Genomic DNA, 25,189 nt, shown 5'->3' on the forward strand with positions numbered 1-25,189 from the left:
AACTAAGGACCTAGATGGCGTGTATATGTAGTAGCCTCAAAAAAAGGGAGAAAAGGGGGCTGGAGAGATGGTTCATTGGTTGGGAACAATGGCTGCTCTTGCAGAGGACCAAAGTTTGGTTTTCAGCTTCCAGACCATGTGGCTCACACCACCTGCAACTCCAGTTCCAGGGGATTCAACATCCTCTTCTGGTTTAGACACCAAACGCACATGTGGTATACATATACACACACAGGTATAGGCACATATGAAATAAAAATAAACAAGTCTTAAAAAAAAACACTAAATAAAGGGAGAAGAACTGAAGGCACTCCAGTGTGGTCCCAAGAGGAAGGGTTAGACGGCATCCTTATCCGAGCTGCAGGGCGTGAGAGAAATGACGAGAGGCTCTTACTGTGGGCTGGCGTCTGTGGCTTTGCCGAAGCCGCGCATCAAGCATCTCCCGGCTTGCCGAGTGTCATCGCGGTATCATTTCAATGCGAACAACGCTCCTGGAACAAGGTGTACAGAACAGAGACAATACACCACCTGCCCGTGTGCACGACAACAGGAAAAGAAATGTAAGACTCGGTAATGACCCAAAACATTTTGATATTTTATGCATAAATATAAAATGGCACTTTATTTATTTATTTTTCCTTAGGTATAGAATCTAATTATGCATTATTTCCTAACACAGGTCAGTACCGGCTACAGAAAATTAAGCTGTTAATCACCTCCTGGTTCACCTTCAGTGGGCACAGTAGACTATTTTAACAAAGGAAAGTGAGAGCTTTCTCAAATGTGTTTTGCTGCTTAGAAAGGGCAAGTGGCTTCTCACCATGGAAACAATCGGGTTGCTAGGCAGGGCAAGGCCAAGTGTGGCAGAATGGTCCTTAAACAGATCTACTGAATAAATAGATCCTGCTTCTGGCAACTTCCTTCAAGTGCTGATTACTATCCCATGACGTAATTGTTGGCTTCCACCCACACTTCTGTAGTCACTGCTTCTTTGTCTTGCCGACAAGACAGCCAGTCAGCACTGAAACATAGAGCCTGGTCCAGGCGTACGTGACGCCCACTGCACAGTACACTGAGGTCAGCAACAGCGGGACGAAGGGGTACTTCCGCTCCCAAGGGGTGAGAGGGAATATGACTTCACAGCAGACTTCCAGAGGCCCCAGGCCGAGGAGGTAGGCAGTCTCCATCCAATTCAAAAGAGGCTTTTCTTTTCTGAAGGAGAGAAGTCTGATTTTAGATGAGCCAATCTAGTCAGCAAACATTGCCAGCTGATGTCTCATCCCACCCACACTCCTCCAGCCAGCACTGAAGTCAGACTGCACTGGCGTTTCCCATGTAGAAAACACAGTATGCCATGGCACTCACTCCACGACCTCAACAGTTTAATCGCTACATTACCCATGCTGCTCAGACAAATTAGATCTGTATTGAGAGGGCAGACAGGGTCTGGGCATTGTGACGGTAGAGTGAAAACATACACGGAAACAGGGATTCTAAAAACACGCTTCATTCTGGTCAATGTAAGTAACTTAGAGTTTTGGTTGTGAGCCTAGCTTTTAACTGCTGAGCCATCTCTCCAGTCCAAAAAATTATAGGAATCATAGTACACAGTTTAGAAGGTAAAAAAATTCTGACCACAATTTTCTAATAACTTTTTACACAGTGTAAGTATATTTTAGTTTTTTCCATTTGTATCTGTAGCTATATAACCTTATCCATAACAAATTATCTCATATTCTGTTCTTTGGTTTTCAAGTAAGGTTTTAAGCTAGGTAGTCTTCTTCACATAACCTCCCATACTAAGGATACAATGTATGCTGTCATGTCAGAAGGAAAGGGTTGGGGGAATTTCTCCCTCTACTTATCAAGTATTATAAGTTACATTATTGTTATAAATTAGTGGGACTGGACAGATGGCTCAGAGGTTAAGACCACTGGCTGTTCTTCCAGAGGTCCAGAGTTCAATTCCCAGCAACCACATGGTGGCTCACAACCATCTGTAATGAGATATGGCACACTCTTCTGGTGTGCAGGAATAAATGAGTAATGATTATTTGTGTGCACTTCTGTGCATACGCTGAATATACACACGTGGAGGCCACAGGTAGAAGTAAGGTGTCTTCATAACTGCTTCTCTTATTTTTAAAATTATTCATTCTATGTGTTTGACTGTTTTGCCTTCATGTATGTCTGTGCACTCGCTATGTGTATTCCTGGTGCCAGTGGAGGCCAGAAAAAAGGGTTGCATCCCTGGGATGGAGTTACACAGAGTTTTGAGTCACCACGTGGATGTTGGGAATCAAACATGGGTTCTTTAGAAGAGCAGCCAGCGCTCTTGAGACTGGAACGAACACACACACACACACACACACACACACACACACACACAGAGAGAGAAAGACAGAGAGACAGACAGAGAGACAGAGAGAATGAATCAGTGTTTTGCTGAACCTGGGCATCATGGATTGGCTATACTGACTGGCCAGCAAGACTGAAATGCCGTCTCCGCCTACCCAGTGCTGGCACTGATTACAGGTGCACATGGTGCCTGTTTTCTATGGGTGCTGGGGATCTGAACTCCAGCCCTCCTGCTTACACAGAAAGCTTACCATGTGAACCATCACCCCAGTCCCAACTTGAAAATATATTTAAATCCTCTTTGACCATTTAAGAGCAAATATCTCACAAAAGGGAATAGAACCTTAAATGTGCTTTTAACATTACCTGAAGAGTGTCTTCAGAGATGAGATACTATAAATGGTGAATAGTAACATGAGTAAGATTTTAATGGGAAGTTCTGTTAAAAGACAAAAAAACACAGATGACAAAATAGCACATGGACATTGCTAATATTCTTTTCTTTCTTTTCCTTTAAGACAGGGTCTCTCTACATAACCTAGCTGGCCCAGAACTCTCTATGTAGACCAGGCTGGCTTTGAACTCCCAGAGATCCATTTCCCTCTAACTCCTAAGTGCCATCACACCTAGCTAACCATTTCTGAGACAACTAAATATACTTAAAACTAGGGGCAAACTACAAGTTTTATTTATGAGAAAGAACAAAAGTCTCTTCTTCCAGAAGACTTCCCGGATATTTAAGTTAGAGCGCACTGGCTTTTAGACCTGGATGGAAAGGGCCTGGTGACCAACACATCTTCCTAGTAGGAAGCTGCTTACCTGGGGCAGTGAAGAGCAGAGGGAAGAGGGAGTAATGTCCTGTTGTGGCCAGAATCAGAAAAATTGTTGCATCTCCTGCTTTTTCCACAGACAAAAGGCTAAAAGTAAAAAGTCTTACAATGATTCCTTAACACAACTGAAATGTGATTGCACAGTTTAAATAAAAAGTCTATTATTATTTTTAGGACTGGCGACAATAAACACCGATAATCCCTTTATAAACCCCGACAATCCCTTTATAAATGAACACTGATAATCTCCTATAAAATAAACACTCATTCGGTTACAAGTCCAACTCAAATGAGAACCGGCTGTGTTTGTTTTAAAAAGTTTTTCCAAAGCTTTGTTTACTGCATGTGTGTGCTTTCTGCATACCCACAGTATGTTTGTGTGCACACACGCATGTCTGTGACTGTGTGCATGCATGCCTGGTTCCATGGAAGTCAGAGGGCACAGATCCCCTGGAAGCAGAGTTATAATGTCAAGTGGGTGCTGGGAACTGAGCTGGGTCTTCCAGAAGGCGGAGCCATCTCTCCAGCCCCTGGGTGTTGTTTTTAAAGCAATTAATATTGCTTGCAAAATGTTCCAAAGAGAATAGGGGAGTAAGACACCCCCCCACACACACAGAGAGAGAGAGAGAGAGAGAGAGAGAGAGGAGGAGGAGGGAGGGGGGGGGAGGAGGGGGGAGAGAGAGAGAGAGAGAGAGAGAGAGAGAGAGAGAGAGAGAGAGAGAGAGAGAGAGAGAAAGAGAGCTTGCTTTGTTGAGTTGCCTTCCTCAAAGAAGCGAATGTAGGATTGGGAGTTGCTTAGGGGAGAGTCAAAGAAATTGTGCTCAAGAATTTCACTTCCAAACCTACAGTTAATCTTTTGGATAATCCCTGGACCTGCAGTGTGAGTTCAGACTAGAGTCTGCTATACTGGAAGGTCTGTGGTTCCAAAGATATGACACTGATCATAGTTTAAATGATTTCTCTTACTTTGAGAAAACCGTCAAAAATAGAAAGAGGCAGATTCCATTCTTATCTATGTACTGGATTTTAACGAGGTGTCAAGTAGACACTGTTCCATTTACAGTACTTTTACAAAAAGCACTGAGCATGGCACACACCTTTAATCCCAGCACTCGGAAGGCAGAAGCAAGGGAATTTCTGAGTTTGAGGCCAGTCTACAGAGTGAGTTCCAGGACAGCCAGGGCCACACAGAGAAACCCTGTCTCAAACAACAATAGCAACAAAACCAAAAAAAAACAAACACTAAAAAAAGTGAGATGGAGCTGGAGAGATGGCTCAGCGGTTAAGAGCACTGACTGCTCTCTCAGAGGTCCTGAGTTCAATTCCCAGCAACCACATGGTGGCTCACAAACATCTGTAATGAGATCTGGTGCCCTCTTCTAGCCTGCAGGGATACATGCAGACAGAACACTGTATACATAATAAATAAATAAATCTAAAAAAAAAAAAAGAAGTGAGACAAGTGAGAGGATCACAGACCTCAGCAGCATGTGTCACACGTGCCAGGCTGAAGTCCTGACTGTGCCTTGCCAGCTTTGTGACTTAGTTTTTAAGACAGCATCTTGGTAGATAGGCCAGAATGGCCTTGAACTCATGATCCTCGTGTCTCAGCCTCCTCAGTACTGGAGAATACAGGCATGTGCCACCAAAGTAGGCTTAGCTATGTAACTTGGTAAGTCATAAGCTCTCAGATCCCTGATTTCTGCAGATTCTAAGATGGATTACATTAATTCATTCTAATCACCCTAAAGGTTGCTGAGCAGTTCAAAATAAAGCATGTAAACCAATAAGAAAGAAACAAACAGCTCTGGAGAGTCTAATGTAGACACACGTGGAGACATTTTTGTAATGCTCGGTCCTTACTTGACTAACAACACGGAACAGGGAATCCCAGGGCTTTATTTTTACTGATCTAATGATGCCAAGGGTGCCAGCCTTTCCCAAGCCACGCTCCCATCCAATACCCAGACCTATTATGGTATTTACTCACCAAATATATAGAAACAATGTATGGATTTTTGCACATCTCAGACCCCTCACAGGTCTGCAGATCCAAGCCAATCAACCCATCATCCTCATTCTTTAGCCCTCGCCTATCCCACCCCACTAGACAGGACCAGAACAGCACAAAATAAGACACTGTGAAACATGGCGACTCGCTGAGCTATCTGCTTACCTCATTGGGAGAATCGCAAGGAGTATGGCTTTTTCATGGACATGCCAGCCAAACATGAAGGAACTCAAGGCACAAAGAACCAGGCATCGGACAAAGCCTCTGGGCCCTTGGGGTTTAAACCAAAGACAGAAAATAGAGGGCTAGAAACAACAGGCAAAGACAGAGTTTCAGTGTCATTTAAAGTCAGCTTTGCAGAAGCAAGGCACAGGTAAACAGTCTGTGTCATGTCTGAATACAGCACAACTAGGGGCTTCTCCACTTCACAGCATAACCCAGCACTCTGTGCAGTCCCCCAAAGCTAGCTTTACAAAAGAAAATACAAGACCATAGGAGTGTGTTATTTACTTCATCAAAATGAACCCTATCCAAATTAATAAATGATAAGTTCTGGGATGTAAAATTTAACAACTTACTATCTGTATAATTAGGTAATATTCATTGAACTTACTAGGTCAAACTAAAAATTCATAGCTATCTTGGGGCTAGTGCATTAGATTTTACCAGTTTTGTGAGCTGCAGTGAAATTTACAATAATAAAGCCACTGCCCTCTATATACACAGCTTACAAAGCTGAGATTTTATGTTTGTTTGTTTATATTTTACTTATTTCTCTTTCTCTTTCTTGCATTATGCATGTGTGTACACTTGTGTACGGCTAGGGTATATATATGCACACAAGTAGTCAGAGGAGGATGTTGGGTACCGTGCATTCTATCACTGTGTTATTCACACTTGTGTGGGGTAAGGACATATGCACACAAGGCAGTCAGAGGAGGATGTTGGGTACCGTGCATTCTATCACTGCGTTATTCCTTTGACACAGAGTCTCTCATGAACCTAGAGCTAGGCTGGTTGTCAGCAAACGCCAGCCACGTTCTTGTCTCTGTTCTCCACACTGCTGGGTTAAACACACGCATATGTGTGCAGCCATGCCTGGCAGTTTTTATCACTGGGGCTGAGGATCTGAGATCCTCGTGTTTGCACATCACGTTCTCACTCACTGAACCACTGCCCTAGCCCCAAGGCTGAGGTGCTAGAATTTTTTAAACATCAGCTAAAATCTTTGAATAAGTAGATCAGCAGAACTTAGAAACCTGCATACTAGTACTGCCACACAATTAAATGGGTCAGGTGTCTTGCCAAGAGATTTCGATCATCTAGAAACCAAAATTAAAGCTAATGTGTAATTATCCTACCAAAACTATCCCAAAGCTGGTCACCAAGCACTGACGGGTGTGAGGGAGGCTCTGACAACAGCTGACCCACACCAGCTGCTGCTGCTTCTGGTTTGTTTTTGTTTTTTGTTTTTAAGACAAAGTCTTGCTATGTAGCTCAGATTGGTCCCCAAGGAGCAATCTTCCTGCCTCCACCTCCCCAGAGCTGGGATCACAGCCTTGTGCCACCATGCCTGGCTTCACAGCAGCAGACTCTCATCAGATGTGTGAGAACCGCTCTTCCTCTCAATTCATTACCACCATCAACACAAAATATCCTGCTCTCCAGACACATTTGATCACTTAGCCAAGGATGAGAAAAACAAAACAAAGCTTGGATGTTCTGCCACAGAGATTTCCTCTTTCTCCACAGCATGCTCCATGCCTCCTACTTGGGCTTTTCTTTTTCCTCCTGCCAGGATGGACAGATGGCTTAAACAGCCACTGGCAAGACTCTCCCCGAGGCTTTTCTGGTAATCTTCCCTCACTATGTTCAAAGTTCCTGAGAATTGCTAGGCAATACTCCAGTCTGCAGGAATTCAGCCATGGAATTTATCCTGCAGTTGGAAAAGCTTCAAAGCCAAAATTCAGTCAGGACTGTGATAGGAAGAGGAAGAATCCATAAGTGGGTACCACCTGCCAATTCTTACCAGTATGGCTATCAGTGTACAGATGAGGGTTGCCAGCGGGGAAACTGAGGGAAGAACTGTGTGCTGGAACTGCTGAACCAAACCGCTTGTCATCGAGGCCCTGGGGATCTGGTTGGGATCAAGAAGTTTCAATTCCAAACCTAGAATAAGCAGACATTTTACTTTAATCAACAGGATTCCCTATCTTAGGAGTCAACTTTGAGTAACAGTTTTAAAAGGCTACTAAATCTTACTATGGCTGTTCACAGCTGGATTTCATGGTTTAAGTCTGTGCTGTGCTGTCTCCGGTACATGCTTCTTTCTGGTTTCAGAAGATAATCTATAGCTACAGACTAAAATTGGAACAAGCTATTTGTGCAGCCTACAGGAACCTTGTGGGCAGGCAGCATTTGAGCAGCAATCCTCTCCACCGCTGAAATGATGCAAACTTGGAGCCTTTCATTTCCTGTGGTATTAAGTTCACATTCCTGCATACAGCAGCCTTCAGTGTCTGTCCCCTTTCTAGCCCTCCAGTCTCCTGTGCCCGAATGTGGCTTAGTCACAACAGACCAAGTGTGAGTGCTCAGCATACCTCTGCTCAGACAACTCCCTCTGACTGACTCACCATCTGCCGACTAAGAGGGTTCCTCAGTCAAGAGGCAAAGCTGCTTCGGGTTCTTGAGGGCTGTGTGTGTGCTTACCTTCTCTACCTTACTATGTCCCGAAGACACAGAAGGGACTCCGAGTTCTTGCTATGCCCAAACACAGAAACTCAGTAATTACTTGTCAGATGCACCGAGCCTAGAACATCGATGCAAGCCCCACCCCAAAAGAACTCCAGTGTAAACCCATGCAGTCCAGACAGCCTGCGCACCTACACAGCCCTTTCTATTGCCACCGAAAGGCAGTGATGTGGGAAGGACGTAGCCTACTAAGTGTACTTTCTATTTACTCCTTTCCCCTTCAGTTTCTGGTTCTGTTTTTCCTTTTTTGTTGTTTTGTTTTGAGAACCAGTCTCATGTAGCTCAGGCTAGTTTTGAACTCCTGACTCTTGCCTCTGCACCCCAAGTGTTGGAATTACAGGTATATATCCTCATACCCAGCCACCTCTCCTCTTTTTTGAGACAAGATCTCATGTAGTCAACCCAATGAGAAATGATTGAACTTCTGATCCTCCTACCTCCACCTTCTGAATGCGGACTGCAGGTGTGCCCACCACACCGGCTTGTGCACACCACACAGGAGCAGGACTGCAGGTGTGCCCACCACACCGGCGTGTGCCCACCACGCAGGAGGCAGAACTAGGGTTTGCACTCTACTAGCTGAATTCGTCCCCAGCTCCCGATTTTACCTCGAAATTCACGGCTACTCCCTGAGTTTCTGAATCTGACACTAACTTTCCGTGTAAGCATCTTCGGGGAGCAGGTACCCAAGGTAAGGTACAGCAGCTTCCTGACTCAGGCAGGGTAATTAGGCCTTGTACTGCACACTAAGCTAAATGGACAACAGCTTTTCAAAATACAAATGTTTGAAGTTACTTTGTAAGATGACAGTTACATTGATGCTGGATTGATGAGTAAGGGATGAAACCAAATTATGACTTCTAAAAATAAATAAGTAAACAAAATATCAATTTCCTATAAGAACATAACTCCAGGTCCAGGGGGATCCAAGCCTCTAGCTTCTGTGGTACCAGCACTTAAGTGTACACCCTCTACACACACACACACACACACACACACACACACACACACACACACACACACAAAAAAAAACAAAACAAAACAAAACAAAAAAAACCCAAAAAACTAAAGATAATCCTTAAAAAGCATCTAAATATTTTATCTATTTACCCAAGGAAAACATCTACAGCCACACTGCTATAAGGAATGTCTGTAAGTAATGCAGTCTGCTTACTGCACAAAAGACTTGGTCTCAAGCAATTCAGCTCTGCTCATCTTGAGCTGAAGTGCAGGGCTGGAGATCAAGTAGTCCAGAACACACATCCAAATACAAAACACGGGCAGGTGTTTCCCCTCCTGATAGGACTAGTACTTTCAGTACTCATAGTCTAAGTGAAGGAGCGGGGTATCATACCAATGACAGCCAGTGCTTTGTCCAAAGCATTGTACAAAGCCCAGAAGTTGGGAGCCCAGTAGGCATGGCAAAGGCCCCTCTTGAAAGGAAAGAGTCGGGAAAAGACTTGTGGCAGCTGGTTCTGTTGAAAAGGAGAAATGAAACCAATTAAACAGCCATCAACTTTTTCCAAATTCTGAAACAGACCGGGAAATCTGCCTGTGGCACGGTGCACAGAAAGGTCAGCAGTCTGGGCTCCAGTCTTTGTCTCTACAAGTGGATGATCCCAATCAGGTCACAGACCTTTCTTTGCCTGACCTTTTCAACCGGCCAGTGAGAAAACACATAGAAATCAGTGAATACCCATCCATTCTACTAGGAAGTACAACAAAATGTACAAGGGGCAGGGAGAGCACAGGATGTGGTCCATCTAAGCCTGCTGAAGTGCTGGGGAGTAGGGAACACCATATTAGATGTGGTGTTCCTCCATCTTAACAGGGAGTAAAAAACTGATTTCGGGGTGTGGAGCAAGAGAGAAAAAATATTTGGACATCTGTCCCAGGCACTTTACAGCATTTACTGTGTACAAAGGACTGCCAAAGGACTGTTCTGAGAGGCTAGCAATGTTAATAAGTCGGTGCATTTAAGTAGAATCCACAATGAGAACTAATTCTCTAGTGTAACCACAGTTTCATGCTACTTGAACTTGCACAGAAATGTGCAAAGAACACCTACCTTACCTTTGGCAGGAAAGTAAGGAAGGAGCTTTTACAGCTGCTTCACACACTCCCTACTCTATTGTTCTTTCTAAACAACAAAACAATGACTTACATTACTATTCAAAAAGCAAAAATCAAAAATCAAATAAAATGTCTTACCAAGGCTATGAAAGGGCCCAAGGAAAGAGCAGAAACCAGGAAAACAATCAGTCCCAGGGAAATAACACGGACAAAGCTGAAGCTGCCCCATCGGACAGTGCCATCTACGGAAGAGGAAAGCCATATTACCAGGAGCATTTACGGGGATTCAACAATCCGTGGGGATTCAACACACAGCCCAAATGTCCTCCCGCTTCAGCCTCCCTCGTACTGGGATCAGGTGTGTGCCATCATGCCTGGGCACACACTGTTCTCTTTGTGGATAGTGAAGGGTTTACAGGTCAGGACCCAGGAGACACCTGCTGTGCTCCGTAGTAACAGTGTAAGCTGCAAGGAAGACAAGAAGGCTTTTGCTACCACTGCTAAGACTTGCCTGCTTTGCTTGCAGTGAAACAGTAAGATCGCAGTAGATAGATACCATAGGCTGGGGCGACATAGAGGTAGATGTGCTTGAAATGTAGGAGAACGGCAAAGAGAAACGCCCCTTCCATATGCCTTTTCTAGGAGACAGAAAGGGGAATGTGTCACTTCAAATTCCAGGTGGACGGAATGCAGTAGGTAGTATCCTGCAGTGGATCCTAGAACAGAAGGAAACATTAACAGAAAAGCTGATGAAAATCAAATTAACCAATGCTGCTTTCTTAGCCTTGGAGAACAGTTGTTTAAGAAGGTAGCACTGAGGGAAACGAGTGAGGACTTAAAACTATTCGTCTAACTTTTCTGTGCAGCTAAAATTATTCTCAAAAAGAAAAAAGACAAAGCCCACCTATTTTTAAAGTAGAAACCTTTAAAAAAACAAACAAACAAAAAATTGGAGTCTTGCTATGTTGTTCAGGTTGGTCTCAAACTCTTGAGTTCAAACAATCCTCCATCCACAGGGCCTCCTAAGTACTAGGACTACCATGTTATGTTCTACCACACCCAGCAAAATAATAACTATTAAAATGTTTAAGCATTTCTCTGTTATTAGTGTTTTACTTGCATGTTTGTGCACATGTGTGCAGTGCCTGCAGAAGCCAGAGGAGGGCACTGGATCCCCTGGTACTGGAATTACAGATGGTTGTGAATTGCCATGTGGTGATGGGAACTGAAGACAGATCCTCTGGAGGGGCAGCCAGTGCTCTTAACTGTTGAATCATCTCTCCAGCCCAATAACTATTTTTCTCTTTTTTTTTCCCCCTGAGACAGGGTTTCTCTGTCTGTCATGAAACTCACTCTGTAGACCAGGCTGGCCTTGAACTCAGAGATCCGCCTGCCTCCACCTGTGGTGATATTTTATTTGTACTGAAATGTGATTAATTATAATTCTTGCTTGATAATTATTTTGTTATCTGTAATTTTACTATGTGAAAGTTAAACCTTCCTTTTTGAAAAAAAGAAAAGGGGAAGTGCTGTAGGAGGTTCTGTATGTTAAATATGTTGCTCTGATTGGTTAATAAATAAAACACTGATTGGCCAGTAGCCAGGCAGGAAGTATAGGTGGGACAAGGAGAGAGGAAAATGCTGGGAAGTGGAAGGCTGAGGCAGAGAGACACTGCCAGTCGCCAGCATGAGAAGATGTTAAGATACCAGTAAGTCATGAGCCACGTGGCACATAGATTAATAGAAATGGGTTAATTTAAGATATAAGAACAGCTAGCTAGAAGCCTGCCATGGCCACACAGTTTATAAGTAATATAAGTCTCTGTGTGTTTACTTGGTCTGAGCATCTGTGGGACTGGCAGGTGAGAGAGATTTGTCCTGACCATGGGCCAGGCAGGAAAACTCTAGCTACATCTGCCTCCTGCTGAGATTAAAGGTGTACACCACCATGCCCAGCCATGAACTATTTCTTAATGGATATACAGTAAAAATACAATGAAATGTGGCACCTGGGATCCACCTCACTGCCACAGGGAACTCTGTAGTGGGTAGCCATTCCAGCTTGGATCTGGAAGTTCCAACCCCCATTGAGACTCTGGCAACTGTCACGCCTACAAGGCGGGGCCAAGGGAGGTGCCTGGAGACCCGAGAGCTGGATGGGCCAGTGCTCTCTTTGTGCGCTCTCTCTGTGCCGGGACGCTGAACATTGGAGGTGAACTGAGCAGAGCTCCAGAGAACACCGCTGGACTGCGATACACCTTTCCCAGACCCTGCGACCTACCTTTCACTTAATTTGTGAGTTACGTCATTAAATAAATATCCTTTTAACTACGTGGAGTGGCCAAAATAATTTCTCCAATAGAACTCCTATAAGGAATGCAGTCCATTGACAGGAGAGATTCAGCAGGAACTGCTGCTCTGCTCATCTGAGCTGAAGTACAGGGCTGGACACCAAGCAATTACATTGATGCTGGATTGATGAGTAAGGGATGAAACCAAACTATGAACACAACATGGGCAGGGTTTTCCACTTCCTGATAGGGCTAGTCCTTTCAGATTCATTAAGTGAAAAGGCTGGGTACCACACCAACAACAGACAGGGTTCTGTCCAAATCATTCTATTTAAAAAGGATCATGTGTATGTAATGCTACACTATGTTTTCTCTATTTCTGAGATTTAAATTTTCTACAATAACATTTGAAAAATTCAAAGTAGGAGCTGGAGGGATAAATCAGCAGCGAAGAGTATTTCCTGTCCTTGGAGAGGACCAGGCTTCTGTTCTCAGCACCGACACAATGGTTTACCACTGCCTGTAGCTCTAGTTCTAGTGGCATGATGCCCTCTGACATCTGTGGGCACCTGTACACACCTGGTGCACATAAACTCACACAGGCACAACAATACACATACTGACAGAGTAATAAAGAAATCATTACTTCATCAGGTACATAGTAAGCATCAAGCCTGATACTAAGACACAAGGTATGTCATACCGGGCAGAGGTGGAGCACACCTTTAATCCCAGCACTTGAGAGGCAGAGGCAGGCGAATCTCAGTAAGGTCAAAGCCAGCCTGGTCTACAGAGTGAGTTCCAGGACAGCCATTGCAGTCATAGAGAAACCCTGTCTCAAAACAAACAAATAAAGAAAAAAGATATGGGGTATGTCATCAGTAACAACAAATTATATTCTAAGAAGCCAGAGGCAACATAGTTAACCTGGCCAAAGAAGAGCTAGGATCAGAGGATGAATAAATATAATCTATAATGTTGTGAGAGAAACAACTGTTTTGTGTGTATGGGTTGTGCTGGAGATTGAATACAGGGCCTAGCGTATCCTAGGCAAGTATTCTACTACTAAGCTACATCCTTACCCTAAACATACAAACAAACAAAAAAAATCAAACAAACAAAAACAGTAACAACAAGAAGAACGAAAAACTCCAATGGTTAGAGCACTTGCCAATGTGTGTGAGACCCTGAGTTCTATCTCCAGTGTGGTGTTGCTATGTCACCACCCAGACTGACCCTCAGTTCCGATGTCCAAAGGATCCTCCTACCTCAGTTTTCCAAGCAGCTTAGACTGTAGAGCACACTACCCATGCTAGGCTAAGGGGAATAAATATGGTACTTCATCCACAGAAGTAAAGGTATCCTGGTTAAGATAACAAAACTTCAGACAAGCCCAAGCCAATTCTCACAAAAGAAGTCTGAATTCTACCTGCCTCATAGAAATTGGAGAAGAATGAAATATGGCAATGGTAAGCCCCATCTGAGCCATATACTTTATTAGCACTAAGATAGAAACATCAGTCATTTGATTTCGAATTCCACATTTCCATCACACTATTCTAACTAACCTACAAGCTTCTCATGGAAAAACACCAGTCATTTAAATAGCAAATTCTTCTGGAGATTCCACCAGACAGAAACAGTCCAGCCAAACACAGAGCTAATCCACACCTGCCACACTGTAATGAGTTTTTAGGATATCATTTTCCCATCTGTAAAATAAAGAAAATTATCATCCTAAGAGCAGGTAGACTTTATGGAAGTACCAATAAAAGTATCTATATGGTGAAATTCTGAACAGTGCATCAAATAAAATCTATCACCTACTACAACATTATCTTTATAAGCTAAAAACTAAAAGGGGAAATCTGATGAGGTTCTTCTGTGTTTACCTGAAATAACCGTGCAATGGAGAGCAGCATTAATCCAGATAAAAAGCCATTGTACTGGAAATGAATATCTGGATGGACGTCAAGGAAGATGAGGACTCTAGATTCATAATCAACTGTGCTATGAATAAGTATAGAATTCGTGGATGCTTTCTTAATGAGTAAATTAAAAGTAATAGTTTAATTGGTTCTCAAAATTAACTACTCAGGCACAAAGTATTTTAATAACTAGAATCCAGTAAACTTGGAGAGAGCACAGTTTGGGGAGTTGAGTAACCCAGACCAAGCCCCGATTCAAAAGCAGTTCACATTTAATAATCATCACTATACAAAGAACAACCTATTAGTTACACCACAGAGTACACCAAGGATACGGTCGACAATCAACAGCCCGAAGTTCCACAACAGCAGCACAGACAGAACAAACTTCGGCTTCTCTGTAAGTTCTTTGCTTGTTTTTTTCCCATCAATGCATTTACAGCACCTACATGAACACATCGGGAAAGAAACAGAAGTAACTTGAAGCTTCATCACAACATCACAATACTTCTACTCTCAGCCATCCATTTCTGACAAACTGTCCATGTCATCCATGGTTGACCTCAGGGATCCACATCTTTTCCTTGGTTATGCTGGTCAGATACAAGTGTTCATTTGACAAAACTAAAGCCAACAAATAGACATTATCAACAACATGGCAAGTTTCAGGCCAACCTGAGCAACATTAAGACCTTCAGGGGGGTTGGGGTGGGGGGGAAGAAGGAAGGAAAGAAGGGAAGGAGTGAAAAATGCAAGGTGTAACTCAGGAGCAGAATGGTAAATGCTACATGCTAAGAATGAGAGCAAGACTCTGGCTGGGTTCAACCCCCAATGTGCATGCATGACATATATATATATATATATTCACACAGAGTAAACATTTAGACCAATCTTGGGCTACACTGTGAGATCCTATCTCAAAAATAAATAGAGCTGCAAAGTTATAGTTGCTCACTACCCAGACTATGACGATGATGACAATAAACCTTTATGGAAGTGGCTGGGGGATGGCTTGTCAGAAAAGTACGTGCTGTGCAAGCTTGAGGACCTGAGTTCAGTCCCTAGAACCAGCCTCTCCCTGGCCTGGAACTTGCCAAGCAGGCTGGTCACAAGTGCCAAGGATCTACTTGTATCCACCGTCACAGGGATGGGAGCACAAATGTACGCTACCACGCCAGCCCTTCTCACAAGGTACTTTGCTTGTTTGTATGTCTGTGTAGAATGTGCATGCCTGATTCCTGCAGGTCAGAAGAGGGCACTGGGTCCCTTGGATCTGAAGTTATAGACAATTGTGAGCTGCCACGAGCACTAAACCTGTGTCCTCTGCAAGAACGGCAAACGCTTTAAACCACTGAGCCGTCTCTCTGGCCAACCGTAAGATACTCTGAGTTTACTGAAGGGAAACTGCCTAAGACTGGTGAAGCACAACCGGTATGTGTACATAATGTATGTGCACTCCGTGTGGGGGCGTGTCCACAAAACAGGGCAGGTCACAAAAGCCTCTGCAAGTGGCCAAGGAAAGGAAGGCATGTGGAGTTACTACTGTGAGAGAATTGGCCCTGGAATTCTACGTGGATTAGTTCTTTCAACACCTTCTCATACCGTCACCCCAAACCCTAACTATCCCCATTCCTTCACAAAACCTCTCAAGTCTGCTCCCTGTAATTACTCTCAGGCATTTTAAGGCTCCACTTGGGTTTCTGCTGTTTCAGGACTTGCTATTCTATGAATAGGGTTGTGTTTCCTGCAAATCAGCAGGAATACTATAATTTCTCAGTACCTTCCACACAAACCAAGTCCACACAGCACACATTTGCCACTTACTCGTGAACAGCATAAATGAAGAGTGCATCTGTCACGATGACAGAAAACCTCTGGAAAAGCAATGTTCTTGAGCTGCAATAGTTCAGGTTATGGATAGTAAGCATCTCTTGATCAAAGTACTTGGCAACATGTGACAGGGCGTACTCAAACCATGCGAAAAAAGGGGGGTAATCCAAGGTCCACTCTGAAGTTGCCTGTGATTTAAAAAAAAAAAAAAATCAAAATTAAAAGATACCCTAAGTAACAAGGTATAAATACTTAAAATTGTTCACTCTCTGATCTTTAAAAAAGCATAATGAAATAAAGTTGCACTTAAAATACCCTAACTATACAGAGCTATTTGTATGTAAGGAGAATTAGAAGATGATGAACATGATGCACACCTACAATCCTAGCATTGAGAAGACTGAGGCAGGAGAATTCTGAGTTTCAGGCCTGAGATTCCTTGGCCATGTATCGAGGGCTAGATTCTAACCATAATCTTCCTTCTCTGTACTTGCACTTATATATATATTTATATTATATTATATATATTATATTATATTTATATTTATTTTTTTTTTTTTTCGAGACAGGTTTCTCTGCGTAGCTTTGTGCCTTTCTGAGCTCACTTGTAGCCAGGCTGCCTCGAACTCACAGAGATCCGCTGCTCTGCTCCGAGTGCTGATAAAGGCGTGCACCACCACTGCCCGGCGAGATATATATTTTTTAATTTTAAAAGTGTATATGAGTCTTTTTCCTGCATGAATGTAGGTGCATCAGGGGTGTGCCTGGTATCCGTGCAGGTCTGAAGAGGGTGTCAGATTCCCCTGGGAATGGAATGACAGACAGTTGTAAGTCACCATGTAGGACCTGGGAATCGAACCCTGTTTCTCTGTAAGAACAAGTGCTCTTAACCAGAGCCAATTCTCCAGCTCCTTGTTATTCTTTTCACTGAAAACTTCTTTCTCTACAAGTCCAGTACAGGCTCACTGGATACTAACTGGTTCATCATGGGGACTGTGGTTCAAGGTCTCTCTGTGATTAAAAGGTAAATAAAACCAAAGTAAGACTCAAGACAAAATGCTTGCTCGCTCTCTGCTCATTTCTATTTTTAAGTTCTTTTTTGAAGTCCTAGGGGCTGGATTTAGGCAAACATTATCACACTCAGCCACATTCCCAGGCTAGCCCTCTGCTTATGAATGACAGTTAACTGCTAGTCTGGAGAAGTCATGATCTGTTCACCTCCCCCTGCAGGTATAAAACACAGATCTTTAGATGATCCCAGGTAAACCCAGAGGCTCTCAGTCTCTAAGGAACCCAAACACTAACTTCTACACTTACCATGTAGTTCCTCTCATGGAGGATGGAAGCAAAATGACTCACTGACCTGAGGAAAGAAAACTACAAGTTCTGTTTTCAATCTCTTTCTTTAAAATGACTGTTTAACAGTATATACCAGAGTAGAGGCTTTGTAACTTCCATAGACAAGTTCAACAGAACATACTCAGAGATGATTTCTTGCTAGGATAGGGACAATAAAAAAGTTTAGGAAAGTCCATGTAATTTTAAAAACTCTACTGTCGATTTAGACTTCATTCCCATCTATAAGTTCTAGCAATAATTAAAAATGTCAGGGCTCAATCTCCCCCAAAAGAGCTGCTTATATTTTTATTGGGAGTAAAGACTTTCGACTTTATTTTACCGACACATTTATACACTTTAAAAATGGTGAGTAGGAAACAAAGAAATGGGCTGCTGCTAAGAAATGGCCATCTTTCCAGAACAAAGTGTCCTTGAGTTTTTTGTCAACCCCACTGTACACTACTCAGAGTCTCTCTGTACACCATCCCTATTCTGCACCAACTCCAAACTGGGCACAGAGGGCCTCTGGAGACCAAGGGTTTCTATCTGGGGCCATTGGGATTAAAGGCATGCATCACCACCGCCCGGCTACAATTTTCTCTCTCTCTCTTTCTCTCTCTCTCTCTTCTCTCTCTCTCTTCTCTTCTTTCTCTCTCTCTCTCTCTCCTCCCTCCTCCCTCCTCTCTCTCTCTCTCTCTCTATCTATTTTTAACTCAACAGATATTAACAGTCTCTTTGGTGTCCTTCCCAACTAGCTGGCCAATTGGAGGTCAGTGAAGAAAGGTGAAATCACAACTAAGGAGGACTCTATAGACAATCCACTTTTCACCTGTCTACCCTCCTGGGATGGCATAAAGATGCTCCCTGGCCAACTCCACCCGGTGCAGGCTTATCTCCTGCTGAGCCTCCTTGCCACGCCACTGCACTCTGGCATGTTAGTTTTCCTTCTTGTTGGTAGAAAGAACAAGAAAGCAGCAGCATCCTTTATATGACCCTCTTCTGTGTAAAGTACGCAGACACAGGAGTCGCCCTGGCAGGGAGAGTGGCCCTAGGGCAATGGTAGTGGTGTTAGGAGGAAGTGAAAACACCTGGAGAGAACAAGCGACTTAAAGGGAAGGGACCACAAACAAAACTCAGCTTCTTAAGGATGTAAAAATAAAGTCAGCAAAGGAGACTAAGAAGGACCAGTCAGAGAGAAAGGAGGAACCGGTAAAGCAGAGGACTGCCTTTTCATACATAAGCTAATAATTAATGCGTTCTGAGTACTCAGATTGCACTAAGTGCTTCCCATTTGTTTCATCTTAATTAGCATCATTTCATAATTGGAGACACATATCACTCAGCATGGTCATTAAGTAGGAGACCTATCAAACCTGCACAATCTGAAACCACAGCCCAAGCTCTAGGCTACTAGGCTACATAGTACTTTTCCTAGTTGGTGTCCACACGTGCAAACTATGATACCTCAAGCAAAAACAACCAGTTAAAGCTCCCCAGCACTTCCATGAAATATTTATATTATATGTAAAAATAAATTCACTCCCTGGGGACAACTGTTTTTTTAGGCTTTTTAAGTACAAAGGACTACACAGACTTGGGAAAATAAAACAGATGAGGATGTAGCTCAGTTAATAGAGTGCTTGTCTGCATGCATAAAATATTGGGATCCCCAGTACTGCATATATGGGCTCATCCTCAGCTAATGAATTCAAGGCCAGCCTGGGCTACATGAAACCATCTTAAAGAAACAAAAAGAGGCTAGAGAGAGATGGCTCAGTGGTTAAGAACACATATTGTTCTTGCAGAGGACCTGACTTCAGTTCCCAATACCTAAGTCAAGAGGCTCACAATTGCCCATAACTTCGGCTTCTGAAGATCTGACGCCCTCTTCTGGTCTCTATAGGTACCTACTTAAATGCACAAACCCATGTACATGCATGATTAAAAATAAAAATCTTGCCAGGCCGGTGGTGGCTCATGCCTTTAATCCCAGCACTCGGGAGGGAGAGGCAGGCGGATCTTTGTGAGTTCGAGGCCAGCCTGGTCTACAGAGCGAGATCCAGGAAAGGTGCAAAGCTACACAGAGAAACCCTGCCTCGAAAAACCAAAAATAAATAAATAAATAAAAATAAGAGCCGGGCGGTGGTGGCGCACGCCTTTAATCCCAGCACTCGGGAGGCAGAGGTAGGTGGATCTCTGTGAGTTCGAGGCCAGCCTGGGCTACCAAGTGAGTTTCAGGAAAGGCGCAAAGCTACAGAGAAACCCTGTCTCGAAAAACCGAAAAAAAAAAAAAAAAATCTTAGAAACCACCCTCCAAATCCAGGAGAGTATCATGCTGTTTTAGTTGTGTGCTTGCAGGCATGCCTATCTACGCAATGCATGTGGAGGCCAGACACTGACTTCAGGTGTCTTCCTTGGCCCTCTCCACTTTAGTTTTTGAGACAGGATCCTTCACTAAACGGGGGTTCACCAGTTTGGTTAGACTAGACTCACTAGCTAGTGAACTTTATAGATTTGCCTGCCTCTGCCTCCCCAGGCTGGAATTACAGACGCATGCCAATACACCCAGGCCACCTAAACACAGGTCCTCATGATTATGTAATAAGTACTTTAACAGCTGAACCATCTCCTCAGCCTTGGAAAAAGATCTTCCTGAAATCAGAATATCACTACAAAAATTTCTTTGGGGTGGAACAGAAGGTCCAGCAGGTAAGAACACTTGCTACTACTCTTGCAAAGGACCTGGGTTCAGTTCCCAGTACCCACATGGCGGTTCCCAAGCCTCTGTACCTCCTTCCAGGAGATACATTGCCCTCCTCTGGCCACTGCAGGCACCAGGCATCCACATGGTGCACACACATACAAGCAAACCGCTCATACACATAAAATAATCTTTAAAACAGATTCCTTTTATTGGGGCTAGAGGGAGAGAGCTCTTAAGAGCTCTTGTTACTCTACTAGAGGACCCGAGCTCAGTTCTCAGCACCACATCAGGTGGCTCACAACTGTTTGTAAATCCAGCTCCAGGGAGGATCCGAAACATCAGGCCTCTGCAGGCACCTGCACTCATGTGTACACACACCTCTCCATGTATATGCACACAGTTAAAAAATAAACCTTTACAATTTTTCTTTTACTGTGTGTACGCATGTGTGTATATATGTCACAGTGCACAAGTGAGGGCGAGAATAGCTTTCTATTTTTAAAAAAATCGGTAGTGTGTGTCCACACCGCGTCATGCATGTGGAGGCCAACCCCGAGTGGCTCTCTCCTTCCACGGTTGTCAGACTTGGCTACAGAGCCGTCTCCCTGGCCTAGAGTGGCCCACTTGTGTCAGTTCACAGGTCTTTCTCTTTGCACAGTGCTGGAGATCTACTCCAGGGCTTCATGCACAACAGGCAAGTGCTCAAGACATTCCCAGTCCTGGAAATCTGCTTTAACAATAGGTGCTTCCACACAGCCTTTTTGTTGTTGTTGGTGGTGGTGGTATTTCATTTTGAGACAGTGTCTGGCTACATAGTCCAGGCTGGCCTTGAATCTTGATCTTTTTGCCATGCTGGCTTACATATAATCTTTTTGTGATTATTTTTTTTTTTTCAAGACAGGGTTTCTCTGTGTAACTCTGGCTGTCCTAGAACTCACTCTGTAGACCAGGCTGGCCTCGAACTCACAGACATCTGTCTGCCTCTACCTCCTGAGTGCTGGGGTTAAAGGCATGCACTACCACTGCCAAGTTTACATATAATATAAAAGGTGAAAATGAAACTTACCTCATAATACCACTGAGATATTGGCAAACTGTGAGTAATAGCAAGCCAGTTTCGGTGTACTTCAAAGTCCGTGGAACGGCTATACAAGGCAATTACAGGAACAGAATGAGATTCTGAAACAGCTGCATCTCATTACAGCCTATAAAATGACACGGCGTGCACAGGCGGCGCGCGCGCACGCACGCGCACACACACACACACACACACACACACACACACAAAGTCCTAAAACATCTCACTTATTAAGAAGTCAGAAGGTCAGGCCTCCCTCTAAGTTGTTGGAGGATCTAGGAGTTTGTGAAGGGGTCTCAGAGATATCCAAGGGCTGACAAAAAGCTTAAAACAGGTTCTCAGACCACTGCACAAAAGTGACTTTCTCTTTCTCACAAATAACTCTAACAAAACCCATACTCCTACAAAGGAGGAGCTTCAAATATTCAAAATTACATTTATATTACTTTCTGTGTAGGTATATGTGTGCAAGTCAGAGGACAATGTAAGGCAGGTGGTTCTCTCCTTCTACTACGTATGTCTCAGGGATGGAACTTAGATTGTTAAACTTGCCACCAGGGGCCCTTTACCCACTGAGCAGCTCATGAGCCCAAGGATTTTGTTGTTTTCAGACAGGTTGTCGTTATATAGCCCTGGCTGGTCTTAAACTTGCTTCATAAACCAGGCCTTGAATTGGCATCAACTGTCTTGCCTCTGCTTTCAGAGTGCTGAGATTATAGATATGAACCACCATATCTAACTCTTGTTCCATTGAGACCATGCTCTAACATGGGCTACACTCCCTGCCTTGGAAACTCTCCTGAATTAACATCAAGCGGTTTTGTGTATCTACCCCCGAACCAGCCCCATTAGAGACAAAGTCTGGACATGCAATCCAGGCTGGCTTTATACTCTTTTTTATTTTTTACATTTATTTATGCACAGGGGAAGAGCAAGCTGCCGCATAAGTGTGCACATGAGTTTGTGTGTTTGTGCTCAAGTGTGTGTGCAGATCAAGGGGACAGCTTGAGAGAGTTTGTTCTCTCCTCTCACAACGTAGTTTCTGGGAATCAGCTCAGGCTGTCAGGCTTGTCTGCAAGTGCCTTACCCTGGCCTTGAGTTCTTGATTTTCCAGCCTCCATATCCCAAGTGCTGGAATTATTACACATGCACCCAGCTTAAAGGCTCCTCTGCCTGCTAAATTATCATTCTACCACCTGCTGTCAAAGACTGTGGAATGTCACTCATATAACAAACAACACTACTTACCATACTTGTAATTTATGTTATCATTTTTGGGAAAGGGGTTTGCTATGTAGTCCAGGCTGGCCTCCAATTCATGATGCTCCTACCGCAGCCTCCTGAGTACTGGAATTATGACATTGACTGTCATGCCTGGATTTAATTTATACTATTTTGACATCATTTTGGTCAGATTTGGAGATGAGATTAGCTTTGGTAACCAAAACTTTTAACCAAGTTGTGAGTTTCCCCATCTCTATTGTGAGCAATCAGAAAACCTTTTTCTCCTTGGTGCTCGGATTTAGTATAGGGTTTAGAAATAAAGTAGGGGAGCTGGAGAGGTAGTGCACTGATGCTCTGCCAGAGGACCTGGGGTTCATACCCAGCACCTATGTGGTGGCTGAGGCAGAATGATCTCCAGTTTGAGGCCAGCCTAGGCTACAGTGTGAAACCTTGTGTCAAAAAAAAAATTTTTTTTATATAGGTGTAAGTATTTCTTCCTCATTTGATGATAATATACAAACGACTGGCTATAAATATTTGGAGTTGTGTTATTAAATTTAAACCAAAGGGAGAGAAAGTTAGTTTTGCAGTATCAACAGTTCATTTTTCTAATTAATGAATATGAAGAATGAAAGCAATGACAACTTGTTGCGCTTGGGGAAAAAAGCAAAACCAAGGCGAGGAACGTGACATCGAATAGCAGTCAAGTTCAGCGGTACACGGCTCAAAGTCAGGGCACTCTCCCAAAGATGCGACCTTAGCAATCTGTCCTTGTGCACACACTATAGAGCACAGTTACAGGAACTAATAAAGTTATGGCATTACTGGAGAACAAACTCGTTCGTTTGAGCTGGAGAGATGGCTCAGAAGCTAAGAGGACTTGCTGCTCTTACACAGGGCACAAGTTCAGTTCCTAGCACCCCCAACGTCCTATAATTGCAGCTCAAAGAGATCCATCACCTTCTGTCCTCCAAGGGAGTGCGCGGGCACACACACACACACAAATAAATCTTTTTTTTTTAAAAAAGGAGAACATATACTCTTACAAGACTATCACTGTATATGTAGTCTATCAGAGACAAAAAGCATTGTCATCAAGTGATACATGACTGTACTTGGGATGCAATGTGTTTGCATACACACAACGAAATGGTGGTTCCATGCTTTTAGTTTTGACTGTACACTCATTTTCACACAGATCTACAAGTTTTCCACAGCCCTGTGTGATCTGATCACTGCGTATGTCATCCCGTGCCACTTTTCTTCTTTTCCAGCTCTTAACTACAATGACAACTTTCTGCACTTAGAATCCCGAGTTCTTTCCTACTACAGGGCTTTTGCACTCTTTCCTACGTCGGAACCATTTTTCCCATTGGTTACTCTTTTTCATACTGAGATATGAACTCAAACACCATCTCCTACAAGAAGAGCAAAAGCCCTGCTGTCAGCTGTCTCCTTTGTAAATCTTTTAAGAGTCTGATGTTTGCCGCTCCCCAGTCCACGGCGAGGACCTGAAACCGCTTCGTTGACCACTCCCCTCTTGAAGATTCAGACCGGCGCCCAGTCTTTTAAGCAGCAGACTGGTGGAGGTGGTGTCATTAATTTGCATTTGAAGGGTGAGGGCCCTGAAGCTCATAAACTTGAAAGCGACTTGCCCTAAATCAGACAGCGTAAGGACTCATCCTGGCCAGACATGGCTATACTCTAGCTCCCATGTTAAGCATCAACCCGTGTGGCAAAAGGCGGAGAGAACACATGGCCTTTCTTTCTTCCTCATACCCAGAACATCCATACAAGTCTCGCCCACCCTGCCGCCCAGCCCCTGGCTCTGCAGGTCCTTACTAGGTGGGGATGAGAAGGCATTTGAGGAGGGTCACTCCGAGAGCCAAAGCCGAAAACCAGTGACCACTACCGGCTGCAGGAGCGAGCGCCGCCATTCCTGTGGTCCCGTCACTTCCGGGACGCTGCGCATGCGGGGAAGGCCTTTAGAGGCGGCGCCTGCGAGCTCTGCGCATGTGCTGACTGCTCAGGGCGCTCGCCAGAGAGCGCGCCAGCATTTGAACCTCTCGCTCAGTGTGCGTGGTCTTCTGCAGGGAGGACTCAGCTGCGCCCGCGCGGACCTTTGTGTAGCCATTTATTCATTCATTTATTTTGGTTGTTGTTAGAACGTGCTTCCACTCAAATAGTGCCTGACTGTCTGCTTTGGGTCTTGATTTTTGGTTACTTTGGGATACCTACATGAGAACCCCCCAGAGATGTTCAAAGTGGTCGTGGGGACAGTTGTTATCCATTACTACATGGATGAAAGTTGTTGAGAGTAAGAATACCAAAGGCCTTTCGGAACCGGAAGTTAAGTCAGAATGGTCTGAGCAGAGAGAGGTACAGAGCTGAAGACCATTCTGATTCTAGCAGCGCTGACCTAGGCTCTCCATGCAGCACCTGCCCCAAGCAGAAGAGGCCAAAGTCTAGCACTTACCACGTTTTTGTGTGGTGGTTAGTTCATTCACAATGTAGCTCTGGCCTGGGACTCACAGTAATCTTTGTGCCTCTGCCTCTGGGAGTAAAGACTAAAGGCATTCATGACCATGCCTGGTTACTTCTCACATTTAATTGCAAATAATCTGGGTAGCTTGTGAAAACTGACATTGCGATTCAGTGGGATGTCCAGTGCTGCAGGCTCACAAGGGCTGAGGCATATGCAGAGACATTGTTCTAGTCTCTTGTACTACAGGGTCTTGGTCAAATTACACTTTGGCTCTCTCTCTCTCTCTCT

At 43.9% G+C, this 25,189-nt stretch overlaps 1 protein-coding gene across 1 annotated transcript; it reads right to left on the minus strand.

Annotated features, from left to right (window-relative positions):
- Positions 1 to 571: 571 nt before the first annotated feature.
- Alg8 (ALG8 alpha-1,3-glucosyltransferase) lies at positions 572 to 24,373 on the minus strand. The gene is made up of 13 exons (XM_028877444.2): positions 24,259 to 24,373; positions 21,181 to 21,259; positions 16,067 to 16,260; positions 14,578 to 14,687; positions 14,207 to 14,274; positions 10,535 to 10,661; positions 10,162 to 10,265; positions 9,305 to 9,425; positions 7,229 to 7,368; positions 5,365 to 5,504; positions 3,178 to 3,275; positions 2,725 to 2,797; positions 572 to 1,212 (listed from the first exon to the last, which is right to left on the minus strand). Exons 1-13 carry the CDS (start codon positions 24,351 to 24,353, stop codon positions 981 to 983), a joined length of 1,581 nt encoding a protein of 526 aa, XP_028733277.1. The 5' UTR covers positions 24,354 to 24,373; the 3' UTR covers positions 572 to 980.
- Positions 24,374 to 25,189: the final 816 nt, after the last annotated feature.

This window comes from Peromyscus leucopus, chromosome 1, assembly GCF_004664715.2.
Source record: "Peromyscus leucopus breed LL Stock chromosome 1, UCI_PerLeu_2.1, whole genome shotgun sequence".
Taxonomy (NCBI): domain Eukaryota; kingdom Metazoa; phylum Chordata; class Mammalia; order Rodentia; family Cricetidae; genus Peromyscus; species Peromyscus leucopus.